Source organism: Canis lupus, chromosome 1, assembly GCF_003254725.2.
Source record: "Canis lupus dingo isolate Sandy chromosome 1, ASM325472v2, whole genome shotgun sequence".
Classification (NCBI taxonomy): domain Eukaryota; kingdom Metazoa; phylum Chordata; class Mammalia; order Carnivora; family Canidae; genus Canis; species Canis lupus.
The window spans coordinates 119,188,023-119,204,780 of record NC_064243.1 but is presented as its reverse complement, the minus strand read 5'-3'; the positions used below and the strand labels follow the sequence as shown (position 1 = coordinate 119,204,780).

Sequence of the window (16,758 nt, the reverse complement as noted above, 5' to 3'; positions counted from 1 at the left end):
CGGGGTCCTGGGATTGAGTCCTGCATCGGGCTCCACGCAAGGAGTCTGCTTCTCCCTCTGCTTGTGTCTCTGCCTTTCTCTGTGTGTCTCTCATAAATAAATAAATAAATAAATAAATAAATAAATAAATAAATAAGTAAATAAATAAATAAATAAATAAATAAATAAATAAATAAAGATGGGACGCCTGAATGGCTCAGTGGTTGAGCATCTGCCTTCAGCTCAGGGCGTGATCCTAGAGTCCCGGGATCGAGTCCCACATCTGACTCCTTGCATGTAGCCTGCTTCTCCTCCCTCTGCCTATGTCTCTGCCTCTCTCTGTGTCTCTATAAATAAATAAAATCTTTAAAAGAAATCTTAAAATTAAAAAAAAGTTAAAGAATAAAGTAGCATTAGTCTTAATAGTCAAAAAGTAAATGGGCCAAATCTCTGGTAAAAAACAAGAGACCCATTAACTGACAAATGGATAAACAAAATGTGATATATCCCCAGAATATTACCCTGTTAAGCAATATGAAGGCATAAATTTTACCCAAAGCCTCAAAGCAGACGTTTGGACACTTGCTAGAAGACTCTAGAAGTAAGGGTGCTCCCCTTACTTTACAGATTAGGAATCACTGCAAAAATAACACTGGCAACTATAACCAAGTACTGAGCCAGGCCTTGCAGGGCACATGCCCCTGAACCATCCCGGCAAGTCCTCACATTCCTCCAACCAGCTACCAGAACTTCTTCCTTTGACAGATGAGGACGCCTGGAGTTCATCAGCCAAGAGCTCCAGCCAGCCACAGAAATGGTACCTAATCACCTTCCCCCCCAACCAGCTGATGAAAATCCAGCCACCTGTCATGGGCGTGCTCTGTTCACCGCTTGTCAACCTTTCTCCAGGCAGTAAAATGCTAAACCTCTTCCCCTACAGTCTGCCCTCTCCACTGGGGCTCTCCTTGCCTCCCCACGTATTTGAGCTCATCCATTTCTCTCCATGATGTATTTATATGTATCCTCTCCCTTCTCTCTCTCCCCCACCCATCACTGAACTCCTCCTCCTGGACCCACAAGCTTATGCCACAGAAAACGCCACACTTGACCCTGACTGCAGATATGATGACACTTGCCCTGTCACTACTCAGTAAGTCTTCACATGTGCACATCTGGGCTTCCCAGCAGGGCAATGAGATATTGGAAGCTCAGTTTGGTGACGATCATTGGTTTGGGGATTTGGGCAGGGAGGCGAGGGGAGCATGATTACCAGTACGAAATACATTTTATATCACAACGCAGTGTACACATCTACATACCCCCCAGAACAAGCCGCACAAGCCTAACTTTGAAACACATGCGATGTATGCCAATATATCCAATTCTATTCTAATCAATAGCCTATTTTTTTAAAAGACTGATATCCGCAACTCTCCAATTCTGATTCTCTGACACCAACTGGGTGCCCAGCAATTCAATTCGATTCACTTCCCACAGGTTAAAGGCTCAGTGCCACAAGACTGCCCCCACGTCAAGTGCCAGTCACAAGGTTGGGGGTGGGGTGGGCACCTGTACTGCACCAGCTACAAATCAAGGGCTCCCCCAACACCCTTCTATGATAACTTGCCAGAATGACTCAGAAAATTCAGGAAAACACTTTGCTTACATTTACCATGGTTTACTTTAAAGGCCACAACTTAAGAACAGTCACATGGAATAGATCCAAAGGTCAAGGAGGGGCGAGCAGCTTTCACGTCCTCTCCAGGCACGTCACCCTCCCAGCATCTTGATGTGTTCACCAACCTGGAAGCTCCCCAACCTCATTGTGAGGGGTTTCCATGGAGATTTCATTACTTCATTACGCGGGCACAACTGATTAAATCATTGACCATTGGCAATTGAACTCAATCTTCAGCCCCCTTCCCCTCCCCAGAAGTCCAGGGTAGCATTGTAAGTTCCAGGTTTGGTCTTTCTTGGCTAATAGTCCCCATTTTGAAGGCCCTGTTCCCGTCATTAAGGAGTCACCTCACTAGCATACCGAAGGCAGGTGATTCCAAGGGTTTTAGGAGCTCTGCGCCAGGAACCAAGCACAGAGACCAAATATAACTATATATATTTATATTTTTTATTTATTTTTAATTAGGCTCTATGCCCAACATGCGGCTCGAACCCACAACCCTGAGATCAAAGTCCCACACTCTACCGACTGAGCCAGCCAGGCACCCCACCCACCCAAATATTTATTTTTTATGATACCACAGCAACTCAATGAATTGATTTCATTACACAGCATGAGTCAAAATCTGCCACTTGTAAAATCTGTACCACAGAGATGTTTCAGAGAATGTAGCTGATTCACTAGCTGATAATGTCCAGAAGGACACAAGGAAAAAAACTGGGAGAAGCTTCTTCTTAGCCCTGGTTTGCCTCTGGCTGAACCAATGGGTATGAAATGTGTTCCACGTCATATTCCCTTCTTCATACAGCCTGCCAGGAAGCTCAGAGAGGAGCTGGGGCCCATGTCTAACAAAGGACATAGAAGTTATAATGGAGAACAAGACCTCTGCCCTCTATTTCCTCCTGTTTGTAGAAATTGGCACTGTCTTTTCCATGTGATGGAGGCTCAACAAATTTCAGCTGATGTAAGAACAAATGGCAGAGTAAAACCCCTCTCTAGAAGCAATGGGGGAGCCTGGTTCTCTGCAACAGAGTGGATCCAACTTAAATACAACAATTCATACCCTAAGAGCCTTGCCCAAACATCTGCAGATCCTCCAAATAGGCCAACTTGATTTTTCCACCTCTATATATTGACTTGCCACTTCCCTTCCCTCTTGACTTGTCAATTTGAGATTTAGGATTTGCAACAGATCAACAGGCTGCTCTTTGGACACGGACCTCTGTGTGGGTCACTCTGGAAAAAGCTGGTGGCCAAGCAGGGCTTCAGGGTCAGTTTCCACAATGCTAACCTTCGGCTACAATAACGGATTGCCTAGAGTGTGCGCTGCTTCTCTTACAGATGATTTTTCGTGGATTCCTTGGTGCAAGGGAGCTTCTCAAATAAGGTAAGTCAATTAAAAGTACGGGCATCCCTGAGTGGCTCAGCAGTTTAGTGCTGCCTTCAGTCCAGGGTGTGATCCTGGAGTCCCAGGATCGAGTCCCACATCGGGCTCCCTGCAGGGAGCCTGCTTCTCCCTCTGCCTGTGTCTCTGCCTCTCTCTCTCTCTCTCAAGAATAAATAAATAAATAAAATCTTAAAAAACAAACAAACAAACAAAAAATGATGTATGTGCCCAGGCTGGAGGAACAGCCTGGGATAACATATAAAAATAGAATCAGCTGGCCCAAATTAGGGATTAAAACCAGAGCCTCGGTCTCCTCGATACTGGTGCACGAGCCAAACTTTGGGCTGAGTCTGGGCTGCCTTTCCAAAAGACAACAAATCGCTTCAATGGGCCTCCTTAGAAGAATATGGCTTTGGTTTTTTTTTGTTGTTTGTTTGTTTTTCTCACCTTCCCCTTGGTTGCAAACCTCCTCCAAGAACCTCATGGCCCAACAGCTGATATTACAGCCAAAAGAGCCCTTGAGGCCAACCAGAATGAGGCACAGGGCACTTCTGCCCCAAGTCTCCAGCCTACGTTCTCCACGGCCTCCCTCTGGCCTGCACCACCAAGGAAAGGCCTCTTCCCTTGGGTTTTTCATAAACAGCATGCATACACTTGCAAAGTCCAGAATGAGAAGGTGCACCACTGACTCGCTGTGAGTGATCGACCCAACACGTGTGAACGGGGACGGAAGGCCACATTCGATTATTTCCTGAGGGTACTGACTGCATCCACGCATTCCTCCCCTGAATTTGGAGCCGCTGAGGCCCTCTTCACCTTAAGCAGCCCCTATGCCATAACGGCTTGCTTCTCTGCTCCAAGTCCAAAATTTTTTTAATATCCTGCCGTTTGTCTTAAAGACACACGTGAATTTTGAATGTTGACTCATATAATTCCATTCGCTTCACTGCAACTTTTTTTCCCAAGTCTTTCAGTAAAATTGTCCCCCACCCCACCCCCCACCAGGAACAGGCACATTGACGAGCACCGAAGACATGCACCAGCTTTGGAGACCTTACTAGTACAGTTTGACCTTAATCCATCTGACCCCAAATCCTGCGAGTACCACCTGGTGGCCTCATGTGGCCACCCCCCGAGGGCAGCAGAACAGCCGGTCTGGCAAGACATTGGCTCCCAGTGGAGAAGTGCAGGAAGGCAGGCCTCAGGGTTGCCATGAGCCCCAAAGGCCACGGGGGGCTCACACACCCCATGACACAGACACCTGCCAGCCTCCATCAGAACCAATGGTGTGAGCATCCACTAACCCCAAGTCACTCTTGTTACAGCTGAGGCTACCCCTGGTCACCCCCCACCCAGGACTTCATGACCTGCCGGACCAGAAGTTACAAACTGGAGGTCAGGGGGGGATTGTTCACGTGGTCCTCAGGGGGTTCTTTCTCCCACGTCGAAGTAGGTGCCAATATTTAAAAATTCAACTATCAGAAGATTTTTAAAAAGGGAGAGAAAAAGGTCAGATCTCTATCTTCTCTTGAAAAAAACAAAAACAAAAACAAAAAAACCCACAGAACGAGCAACCATAGCCCTCCCCTCCATATGAGGCAAACTGCAGGTGGCCCCTCCAGAGAGCGTGTGCTCTGCACTTCGCCACTGTCCCCCCCACTCCCTATTACGTCGCAGACTGGGCCCAGCCCCTCCAGCCCCTGTGAGCCTCAGAGTGGCCCAGCCCTGCTCTAGCCCAGAAGGTATTAGGGTGCAAGAGGGGAACCCGAAGCCCAAAGACGTTAAATGGCCTGCCCTGGCACAAAGGCCCCATTAGTTAAACTGAACTATGTGGCAGCTTGCTTTAAATTTCACAAAGACCAGGGACGCCTGGGCGGCTCAGCGGTTGAGCACCTGCCTTGGGCTCAGGGCGTGATCCCGGAGTCCGGGGATCGAGTCCTGCATCGGGCTCCCCGCATGGAGCCTGCTTCTCCCTCTGCCTGTGTCTCTCATGAATAAAATATAAAATCTTTAAAATAAAATAAAATAAATTTCACAAAGACCATCACTGTTTCAGAGAAATATCACATTTCCACCCCAGCTTTCCTCAAGGGAGGGCAGGGTGTTAGGAAGAGAGAGAGAATAATGTCCTTCCTTAGCCTAGAAAAGTAACTTTAAAATACCTGATGCCTTCCCAGTAAAACTCCATGAAGCTCATGGATTCTGGGTGGACAAGGCTCAGAGGAGGAGAAGACCTTGAAAGGGTACAAAGCCTGGCTCTTCTCAATGCCCGTCCAGCGTCACAGCCCCTACCAATGCAGGTAAGCCCTGGGACTCCTGCATTCCTGCATTTTGGGGCAACACCCACCCAAATGCTCTTTTTTTAAGGTTTTATTTGGGGTGCCTGGGTGGCTCAGCAGTTGAGTGCCTGCCTTCAGCTCAGGGTGTGACCCCAGGGTCCTGGGATCGAGTCCCACATCGGGCTCCCTGCATGGATCCTGCTTCTCCCTCTGCCTGTGTCTCTGCCTCTCTCTGTGTGTCTCTCATGAATAAATAAGTAAAAATAAAATACATTTTAAAAAATTATTTTTATTTATTTGAGAGAGAGAGAGAGAGAGCAAGTGGGGAGGGGCAGAGGGAGAGGGACAGAGAATCTCAAGCAGACTCCACACTGAGCGCAGAGCCCAACGTGGAACTCGATCCCACGACCCTGAGATCACGACCTGAGCCGAAACCAAGAGTTGGACGCTTAACCAACGGAGCCACCCGGGTGCCACCCAAACACTCTATCTTTACCTGAGGGCCTTGGAGCGACACTGAGAACCTGAAAGCAGGCAGGTGCACACACAGGACAGCGGGGGCCCAATTTATGACGGAAACTACCCCTCGGCAGCAGGGACAGCCACCTAACCAGCCACCCGGGGACAACCACAGGACTTGGCTGGGCGCCCTATTTGTTTTCGGGAAACCGTTGGTGCTGCCAGAGTCAGATTAATAAATACCTTTAGGGTTCTCTCTCACAACATTCTCCAGAAAGGGCCACTTTGAACTTTTAGGTCAACTACGAAAATCATTAACAACCCCACCCTACCCGGCCAGCTCCACAACTGCCAACCCGACAATGAGCTTGAACCACTGGGTTTCGGAGCCTGTTTGCTGCTGCTGTTAAAGAACAAGCAGCCAAACCATCCGGTTCCTGCCTTAGCAACGCCAAGGCCCCCCCGCCAGAGAGGGCCTCCCTGATGGCCTGTTCCTAAGGCTGCGCCACGCTGTCACACTTGCCTTTCATCGACGCCCTAGAAAACACGGCCCCTGACATGACCGGACTTGTCTCCAGGGTGTTAAGGTCCCCCCACAAGAGATCAAGCATCGTAAAAGCAAGGCCTCGTTTGACCTGCCTGCGGCCTTCTCCTCTTGGACCTCAAACGCTGCCTGCCACTTCCTGGGTGCTCAACAAATTCATTTCCTGAGTGACCAAGCAGCCCAATCAACTGCAGCCCACTCCTGGGGAGCCGGGGTCCAGGCTGCCAGCCTGTCCCCCTTAGCCACAGAGCTGGCCCCATCAAAGTGTCAATCAAAAGAGGCAGCCACAACTTCCACGGGGGAGGGGGGCGTGCAGGATGGGGATGCATGCAGCCTTCCCAGCCCAGGGCCGCCGCTCCCGAAATCAAGGGCCTCTCTCCAGCTACACCGGCCACATGAAGCCCACTGCACTGTGCACCTGACCGTCCCCAGCTCCAGACTTCCCTGGGGACAGGGACACCGCCAGACATTTTAAAAGGTGAAATGTTGTGGAGCGCCCGACTGGCTCAGGCGGTGGAGCGTGCAACTCCTGATCTCAGGGTCGTGAATCCAAGCCCCAGGTTGGGTATAGAGAAGACTTAAAAATAAATAAGTAAATAAACTTTAAAAAAAAGTGTCGGGCGGAGGGGTGGGGGGGCACCTGAGTGACTCAGCGGTTGAGCGTCTGCGTTCGGCTCAGGTCATGATCCCAGGGTCCCAGGATCGAGTCCTGTATCAGGTTCCCTAGTCAGTGGGGAGCCTGCTTCTCCCTCTGCCTGTGTCTCTGCCTCTCTCTGTGTGTCTCTCATGAATAAAGAAAATCTTTTTTTTTTTTAAAGATTTATTTATTTATTTATGATAGACCTAGAGAGAAAGAGAGGCAGAGATACAGGAGGAGGGAGAAGCAGGCTCCATGCCGGGAGCCCGACGCGGGACTCGATCCCGGGACTCCAGGATCGCACCCTGGGCCAAAGGCAGGTGCCAAACCGCTGAGCCACCCAGAGATCCCTGAATAAAGAAAATCTTAAAAAAATAATAATAAGGAGGTGAAATGTGAAATATCCTAAGTTTCGCAGTGTCTTCCAGTAATAACCTAGCTTCCATCCTGTTACAGGAGTAGCTAGAGAAGAGGTTCCCAGAACCCTGGCCGCCCCAGGACTCGTGTTCTCTGTTAGTCCACGCCTATCGGTGCCGACACAAGGCACAGCACCGTCGTTCCTGAGCCAATGGTACGTGATTCCATCTTCTGGGCCTTTGCAGGAGCTCACAATAAAATTGAATGAAAGTAAGTCCTGCAGTCCATAAAAGAACATCCAAACACGGAGGGGGTAACATGACGAGTAAGAGTCACCTCCACCCCCATCCTGGGTCTTGCTCCCAAGAGATGATTCTCAAGGCTTCTTTCTCCACCTTTTCTGGAAAACATATATTTGCACAAAAGCAAATGCACAAATCCCCGAAACACATATGCAGGGTGTGGTGTCGTGCATCTTTCTGTTCCCCCACTTAGTATCTCAGACATCTTTCCCAGGGAGCACATACAGAAGGATTCAGACGCGAAGCTATGCTAAGTGATGATCAGAAACCCTCCCCCTGCCTTTCCTGGGCGCTCAGGTGAACGGCCCGTGTGCAGGAGCTGATCACACTCCTTGTGCCTACCTGTGACCGTCAGAGTACTGGCGCTGTTATGAACACCTGGCTTGGTGTATTTGCTTTTCCCAACCACCTCTGAGCAGCCTCTGGGCGCCCAAAGGCCTCCGACAGCGCAGCTGACCCACTGGGAACACCCAACAGCCATATCCTGCCAGGTTTCCAGGTGCCCGGCCAGGTTGCCGGGTTCCAGGTCCCCACGAGCGCCCCATGTCCCTTTCCGAGGCTGCAGGAGGCGCCTGTCTCACTCGGCCGGGCAGCAGGCACAGTGTGTGCCCTGATTACCCAGGGCAGGAGGCGGCACGAGGGCTGCCACGCGTCACCCCCCGGAACTCTGGCGGAAGAAGAAAGTCTGTATTCTTCATAAAGAAGAGGAAGCTGGCAAAGTGTCCCACGTTGCACCGAAGGGTGTGGGGAGGGCTCCCAGCCGCCTCTGACACAGGTGAAGTGTCACTGAGTCCTACGCTTGATAAGTAACTATTTTGCCACCAGAGCCTAATAACGAGTGCCCCAAGGCCACGGGGCTGTACTGGGCCTGTATTAGAGGGACGGACGCTGGCAAGAAAAATGCCCCACTCCCTTCCTCCGGCCTTCCTTTCCTTTATACACCCAACAGTCACCGAGCAGTGATTCTAGGCCAGGCACAGTGTCTCCACTAGGCCACAGAGAAAACAGACAGACAAGTTCCCATAGAAAGCAGGGAATGTGATCAGTGGCTTCCCCCACTCCCCGCCTCCCAATCACACAAACAGCCTGGGTAAAATACTTGTCTTTAACATAATCAAGCTCTAGGCCAGGAAGGGCCTGCTCCAGGCACTGGGAACAAGGAAGGAACCCCCAGAGTTTAAAACCAAGAGCTAGCGTGGAAGCTGGGCAGGCCTGGGAGTTTAGGGATGATGGATAGGCCCCGGGAGAGGCGGACTCCCCACTGAGGCAGAGGAGTAGCAGTCACTTACTTCAGGAGGTTTTCTGCTCCCGTTCTCATCCTCACGGCTTTCAGGATCTGCTGGTTCAAGGCAGCCCTCTGATTCTGCAGTTTGCTCCGGCCAGTTTGCGCAAGGGGATTGCAACCCTAAGGGAAAATGAGAGAGAAACCTTTAGAGGTCCGCCACTCTAAAACCGATGACAGCTTTACGATAACAGAAACGTCTTCAAAACTAACCTGTTCTGAAAAGTAACATCAAGACGGCAAAGACATAAGATATCGAAAAGTATAAAAGAAAACAAAAGTCACTTATGGCAACGAGATTCCAAATACATTGTTTTGGCCCCCCTGCCCACGTATTTTACCCATAGTGTTACTTTTCACGTTACTGCTGTGCTGAGAGTTCCCAAGACAAGCCCCGTGTTCGGGGACTCACTAGGACTCACAGGACTCAGCACGTAACTGCACTCACAGCTGCATGACAGCAACCTAGTAAGGACACAGCTGGATCACAGGGGGAAAGACACAGGTAGAGGCTGGAGCAATCCACGCGCAGGCTCCCTTTCCCATGAAGGGTCACATAGAACATATTCTCCACCCAGCAACAGAAATGCAGCGACCGTGTGTAGGATGTCACCTCCCATGCTGGCCCATCAGGAAAATCAATGCCCGGGAATTTTCCTGGGGACTGATCCCAAAGGCACCCCCTGCTAGTGTGTACCCAGATTCTAGACTCCCAGAAGGAAAGGAGGTATCCATCATAAACCACATGGTTTGTGCCAATCTTATTATCAGTTAGGGGATACAGGGAACTCTTCAAGAGCCACTTCCCAGATGCCAAGGAGGGGCCAACCTTTGTAAGCAGCCCCCCACCCCCTCCCCAGAAAGTATTTTTTATAATCTCTGCCAAGTTGATATGCAAAAACAGGTGTCCTGTTCTTCCAATTTGCGATTATTATTGGTAAACTTTTTCTTTCATTTATTAACTGATCACTTGAATTTCTTCTTCGGTGGACGGTCTGTTCATTGTTTCCTAGAGTAACTGGACTGCAGAGTTTCATTCCGAAAAGTTTAAGATCAGAGTAAAAGTTTCATTTTAACCTACTAGTGTGCTTCCCACCCCGGCAGGTAAAAGCCCTGGGAGCTGAGGGAGGGCTCCATTCCTTTTGAAGTTTATCTTTTTACATTCTGCCCATTGGGGGGGGGCTGTGGTTACCCCCAGGGGGTGGCTGGTGGGCAGCACTCCTGGAGGAGACGCCCTTTCTCTGCAGCTGTTCCCCTGCCATTCAGCTCTGCCCCACCTCTGCCCAAGCCATGGCCTTCACCCCAACGAGGGAGAAGTTATTCAGAACCCTAATCTTCTCAGGGATTCCCCGTATCAGTGCCCTTTGGACCAGTGGGTCAGAAACGAGTTCCGTTCCTCCTTCCACAAAGATCTCGTTCTCACTTGCCAGCAGGTCACCACCCACCAGCCCCCCAAGTACAAATTACACAGATTTTCAGAATCCAAGTTGGAATGGTCTTACACGGGACGCCTGGGTGGCTCAGTGGTTGAGCGTCTGCCTTCGGCCCAGGGCGTGACCCCTGGGTCCTGGGATCGAGTCCCAGATCGGGCTCCCGGCGAGGAGCCTGCTTCTCCCTCTGCCTGTGTCTCTGCCTCTCTCTCTCTGTATCTCTCAAGAATGAATAAATAAAATATTTAAAAAAAAAAAAAAAGAAAAAAAAAGGAAAGGTCCTACAGTTAACCCCTTTCAAACCATTCAATGACCTCTGATTTAAAATGAAAATCAGGGAACTGTCTTTTTGCAGATAGGAGACTGAAATGTCTTTCATGTGAAGCTAACTGAATATGAGAATTCTAAAATAACAGCCTGCCTCTTTCCTTTCCACTTTCCAAAATTACGATCAAGGGATGGTTTGATCCGACTCAAAATCACACGGTTTCACCCAAGCTGTGTTCCATTTTACAGAGAAGCTTTAATAACAAATTCCTTTATGTACATATTCCCAGGGCTAAGATAAGCAGCCATTCCAGCTCACGGATAAGAACTTTTTCCTGCTCCTATACTTCACCCAACTTCTGGCTGGCCCACAGATGTGGAGTCAAGTTTCTAGATAAGACATAGGAATGCTCAGGATTAGATATGACTGAGTAATTGGAAGCAAAACGACATTACTTCTTACTGACAGGTAGGAATGCTGGGCCAGCTGGAAACACTAGGAACCCACAAGACTCTCTGGAAGCTTCTTGTAGCCCCGTGAGGCAAATCTGGGCAAGACTGTGGTAAAGACCCCCTGGCGTCCCGGGAGGCTGCTAGCTGTCCACCTGCCCCTGCTGGTGGGGACCCACACCCTCGCCCATGCCTTCGTTCTTGGTGGGTTCACAACAGGATACAGAGCAACTGCAAACTGGAGGGGTTGTGCCAGGGTCCCAGGCAGCACCTGCCACACCTGTTTAGCCTGGGAACTGGAAGCAGGGGTGGGGTGAGGGAGTGGGGAGGCTGAACTATCGGGCCTCGAGGATCATGGTCTACAAGGCCTACAGTGAAGTGAGTCTTTCTGCCATGCGGAGTCTGTTGGTTCCCTCCCCAGACTAAGGTGTGGGCATCTGCATCGACCTTAAAATGCTGGAGGGATGATCCAGCAGCCAACACCCAGAAGAGCAAGTATACTAAGTACTTGCCTCAACTTCCTCACCCGGCCAATATGGTCCCTGGTACAGCCTCCGAGATCCCACGCTTCTGAGGCTTGCTGGTTAGGTGAGCTACTCAAGATTCTTGGGGCGGGGAGGGTGGGAGCAGGACTTAAGCCCATGTCCCTGCTGCCACTCTCAGGTGGGAGCTGTGAAGCAGCCAGCAGTAGGAAAGCAGGGGGAATGTGGGGACGGCTCTCCTGCAGACCCCAGACACCCCTTCTGTGCTTCCCAGCTGAGGGCTGCCCAGCATCGCTGAGCATCCCCTTCGGGCACGGTCCCCTGGTCCCACTCCTCTCCTCTCCCACCTCGCAGCCCTCGACAGTCAGGGATGGTAACTAAATGCACCCCCATCTCCTTTCCAAAGAGGAAGAACACTGATCTCCTACCTCGTCAGCTGGAAATTGAAGGGCCCTGGCCCTTGAGATGGACTCAGAGTGAGCACTTGATGCAGGATAATCAGAACCCATCAGGAAGGGGTGTCTGGGGGGCTCAGCTGGTTAAGCATCTGCCCTGGGCTTAGGTCATGATCCAGGGGTCCTGGGCTCGAGCCCCGGAGTCAGGCTCCCTGCTCAGCAAGGAGTCTGCTTCTCCCTCTGCTCCTCCTCCTCTCCTAACACCTGCCTGTGCACACTCTGTCAAATAAATTTTTAAAAGTCTAGGGGCACCCTGGGTGGCTCAGTGGTTGAGCATCTGTCTTTGGCTCAAGGCATGATCCCGGGGTCCTGGGATCAAGTCCCACGTCGGGCTCCCCGCAGGGAACCTGCTTCTCCCTCTGCCTGTGTCTCTGCCTCTCTCTCTGTCTCTCATGAATAAATAAAAATCTTTTAAAAATAATAAATAAATAAAATATATTTTAAGAAAAGAACCCATCAGGAAGATGCCATAATTTTCCCCCCCTGGACTTTACCACCAGCGAGGGAGTGTCTCCCCAGAAATGAATACCAATCCAGGGGGCACACAGCTGAGAAATGCTGGTAGTAGCAGTTGAGCCCTAGACCAAGCCAGGCCTGAAACCATTCCTTTGCACCGCTCAGTTACCAGAGCCAATGTATTCCCTTTCTTGCCTAAGCTAAGCTACTTTTTTAAAGTTGAGGCATATTTTACACATAATAAAACACATAGATCCTAAATACACAGTTCAGTGGTTTGGGACAAATGTATAAACCTCTGTAACCACCACTGCAATCAAAATTAGAGCATTTTCATCACCCCTACCCCCCGCCCCCATACTCTGGTTTCTATCACCACAGACTTTTGCTTGTTCTAGAACTTCAGATAAATGGAATCATACAGTATAGACTCCTGTGTTTGGCTTACTGTGCTCAATACTATGCTTTGAGATCCATCCACACTGTTGTGCTTCTCACTGGTCTGTTCCTTTTTATTGCCGAGTAAAATTCCATTGTAGGGATGCTCCACTTTGTGTTTGTGTGTCACGTTGGATTGGAGTTTTCTGGCGTCTGCAACTAATCCTTTCATTAGTCCTAATTAGAATAAGTTCACCTAGAGTGAAAACTCCATTTGTCAACATCCCCCTGGTGTGACCTTTGTGTCTAATCACACTGCTCGGCTGGGAAACAAGTATTCTAAAAGCAATACCCAGGGCACCAGGGTGGCTCAGTGGTTGAGCATCTGTCTTGGGCTCAGGGTGTGATCCTGGGGTGCCGGGATCGAGTCCTGCATCGGGCTCCCCGCATGGAGCCTGCTTCTCCCTCTGCCTGTGTCTCTGCCTCTCTCTCTCTGTGTCCCTCATGAATAAATAAGTAAAATATTAAAAAAAAAATTTAAAGATAAAAGCAATACCTAGGCACAACCTGGAGCACTTAAGTTGCAAGGAAAGAAAAGATACTCAACCCATATCTGCAAAGACAGACCTAGGCAGGGTGAAAGGCAAGGCCAGGCCACCCAGAAGGCAGATGCAGAGGGAATAGACCAGTTCTCCTTCCCAACTGGGGCCCCCCACTCACATCAGTGCCTGGCGCCTGGCTCCCCTCGCCCCAGAGAACCAGCACGGGCTCTTCTTCCACACAGCCTGTAAGAGAAAGCTTACACACTCAGATGTTTCTGCAGCAAACCGAGGGCCCAGTGTGAACCCGGGGTCTCCAGGTCAGGTGTAAGACGGAGCATGGGGTCACAGGGCAGGGTCTCCTAGCTACAGCTCCTCGCACGGGGCAGGGGAAGGAGGGTGCTTTTTGCAGCTCCTGTGGCACAAAGATGATTTCCCTGCCTTTCTCACTCCTTCTGAGTTATGCAATCCCTCCCTCAACCACCAAACTCTGGAAAGCAGGGCTGCTTGTGAGGGAGCCAGAAGCTGTCAACCAGAGAGCACCGAAATAGCAGGCAGCAGCCTGCAATACACACATGCATCTAATTTAACTTTTCACCATGCTGGAGGTTCGGGGCAGGCTGGATGAACAGAATCTAGCTTTTCCTTGTCCCTAAAAATTACAACGTAAGTCCGGCACTTTTCAAGAGCCCTCCTGCCCTTCCAGGATCTCTCTGCCAGGCATTGGGGCTGCGCAGCGGGGAGCACCTGCTTGTCACTGGCATCCCCAACCACTGGCACAGGGGTGGGAGGGAGGCTGCACAATATGAAATCAAGACTGGGCCATAATCCTGAACTGAAAGCTTCCTTCAGTCACTTCAAGGAGTCTTTACCAACACCTCCTGGGTAAACCACTCACAGTTATTTTCCAACGTGTTGAATCACTAACAAAAGCTTTTAGAATCACCAAAATTTCCATGAATCAGGTACATTTCCAGCCCCAAACGAAGGACCCGCTTATTTCACCTGGTAGGACGCACTCACCCACAGCTAACGGTTCTCGTCTACAAAGTACGTCTGTGTGGGTGAGGGCTGTAGATGTGGGTGAGGGCTTGTACACTTCTGTAATTACCTTTTTTTTTAAGTTTATTTATTTTTAAGATTTTTTTTTTTTTTAATTCTTGATAGACACAGAGAGAGAGAAAGAGAGGCAGAGACACAGGCAGAGGGAGAAGCAGGCCCCGTGCCGGGAGCCCAACACAGGACTCGATCCCGGGACTCCAGGATCGCGCCCTGGGCCAAAGGCAGGCGCCAAACCGCTGAGCCACCCAGGGATCCCCTAAGTTTACTTATTTTAAAAAAATTTATTTATTTATTCATGAGAGACACAGAGAGGCAGAGACACAGGCAGAGGGAGAAGCAGGCTCCCTGCAGGGGGAGCGGGACTCAATCCCAGGACTCCAGGATCACGACCTGAGCCAAAGGCAGATGCTCAACCACTGAGCCACCCAGGCGTCCCAGTTTATTTATTTAAGTCACTTCTATGCCCAACGTGGGGCTTGAACTCACAACCCCGAGACTTAAGGATCATATGCTCCTCTGATGGAGCCATCCAGGCCCCCCCTTAATTCCTTTTTTCTATAATTACAATAATTCACGTTACTTTTATAATGCAGGTAGTATTGGACAAAAAGAAACTACTTCTGAGGCTCTCGATCACCTGCTCCTTCCTCATTACAACCCAATCAAAACCTGGGACTTTCTAAGGGCGGATGGCCACAGTGAAGCGCGTGGGTCTGACTGGAAAGGCCAGAAGGACTCGCACCCCCCACACCCCATCCTGTCCCTGGAGCTGCAGGCAGATCTCGCTCCCAGCCAGCACCCCTTGCTGCCCACTCTGCCAGCCATCCCACCCCGTGGCTGGGCCGCACCCGCCATTCTACTGTCCCCTGTGGCCACCTCCAAGGCAGCGTTTCTGTCACGAGACCCTGGCACCTGAGCCAGCCAAAGGAGGAAGTGGTGACGAGGCTAAGGCCAATGCTTGGTATCAACAGGTGGTGCCTTGGGATCCATCCAAATGGCCCCAGGACGCAGGGGACATTTATAGTGTTACAGCTAGCCCATCACGCTGATTCTCCTCTGAGTCACCCTGAAAACTCTGTTTCTGCCAGGCGACCCCTCCCAGCCAGGATCCCGTAAGGCGAAGAGCCTCTGGGCTGGTGGTGAGCACCTGTGCAGCGAGGCAGACGCTCACCAAGGCCATGATCAACCCGGAGCCAGCCTGGCCTTCAGGACCTGGCTCAGACCATGCTGGTGTATGGGGTGAGGAGGGGGGCAGCATCACCAACTTTCACATCTCTCCTCCCTCCCTCCCCATCTGGGGAAGGACTGAAGCTCCAAGGGGATGGGTCCAGATACCTGGAGGGACATTATCACGGCCCAGGAAAGCTGGAGCTGAGGAGCCCCCATAACCCACACTGTGTTCTGCAGACCCAGCCCAACAGAAAGCTTCCCCACACACAAGTGTGCTCATAATTATATGATGTGCACACGTGTCTAACACAGAATTACACTTCCCTAAGATGAATGGTGCAGGCCAAGAAGTAGGAGGAGTTTTGGGGGTTAAAAAAAAAAATCTTCCTTCTTTGCTGGAGCCTCAAGAAAGCCCAGAGCAAACAGGGACCATAAACCAGGACACGATGAACCTTGGGGCCCCGTCCAGCCTGGAGTTCTGTGGACAAGAAACAACTTCTCCTCCAGCTCTGGGGTAAAAACAATGGAGCTAAATTCATTTCGGGTCATTAGTGTTCCCAAAGGATGAAGAGGCCGAGATAAGGACAGACAATACTGCACTTTGTCCTGATTCTCTCCTTCCCCACCGTGCTCAGACCCTTTCATCCAGGGCCCTTTCAACAGCCCCGGGAAGGGCTTTCTCCCGTTTTTCTCCAGCTGGTTTTCTCTTGGCCATGAACAGGATTTCCTGCGGGTTTCAGAACGACAGCACCCAGAGAGCTCAGGAGACAGGACCTGCTCTAAATGTTCCAGAAACTTACATTCCTCTGCATCAACTATAGGCCAAGAAGACACATTCCTCCATTCTCCCACACTTTCCTCAAGATGAGCATGAAACTCATTTGGGAAAAAGCAGCTCCATTTCCACTGGTCTTTAAGAAAGTAACGTATAGTTCTAGAGCTTGTGCCTCTATGTAAACATATTCACGTAAAGGAAAAAAAAAAAAAGAAAAACCAGAGAAGACAGAGAGGAGGGAAACACATTGCAGTCGACCACAAAGCATTCGGTCTTTTTTTTATTTGTTTTTCATTTAGAGACACCGCCCTCCCCCTGCAGCTGCCAGTCCAGGAGGCCAGAGTCTACACTGACGGGGTCTGTGCCTGACCAGGGGCCAAGCTGTGTCCG

The 16,758-nt window shown here is 50.4% G+C and overlaps 1 protein-coding gene across 2 annotated transcripts in view; it reads right to left on the bottom strand.

Annotated features, from left to right (window-relative positions):
* Positions 1-16,758, bottom strand: part of RHPN2 (rhophilin Rho GTPase binding protein 2) — a 57,942-nt gene that overhangs the window by 36,442 nt on the left and 4,742 nt on the right. Inside the window, exon 2 of one of the 2 annotated variants that reach the window (XM_025425222.2) lies at positions 8,912-9,027. In XM_025425222.2, coding sequence (XP_025281007.1) covers positions 8,912-9,027 — 116 coding nt within the window. Of the gene's footprint in view, positions 1-7,964; positions 8,178-8,911; positions 9,028-16,758 lie in introns of those variants that run through there. The other variant, XM_049095954.1, reaches the window with a different exon arrangement.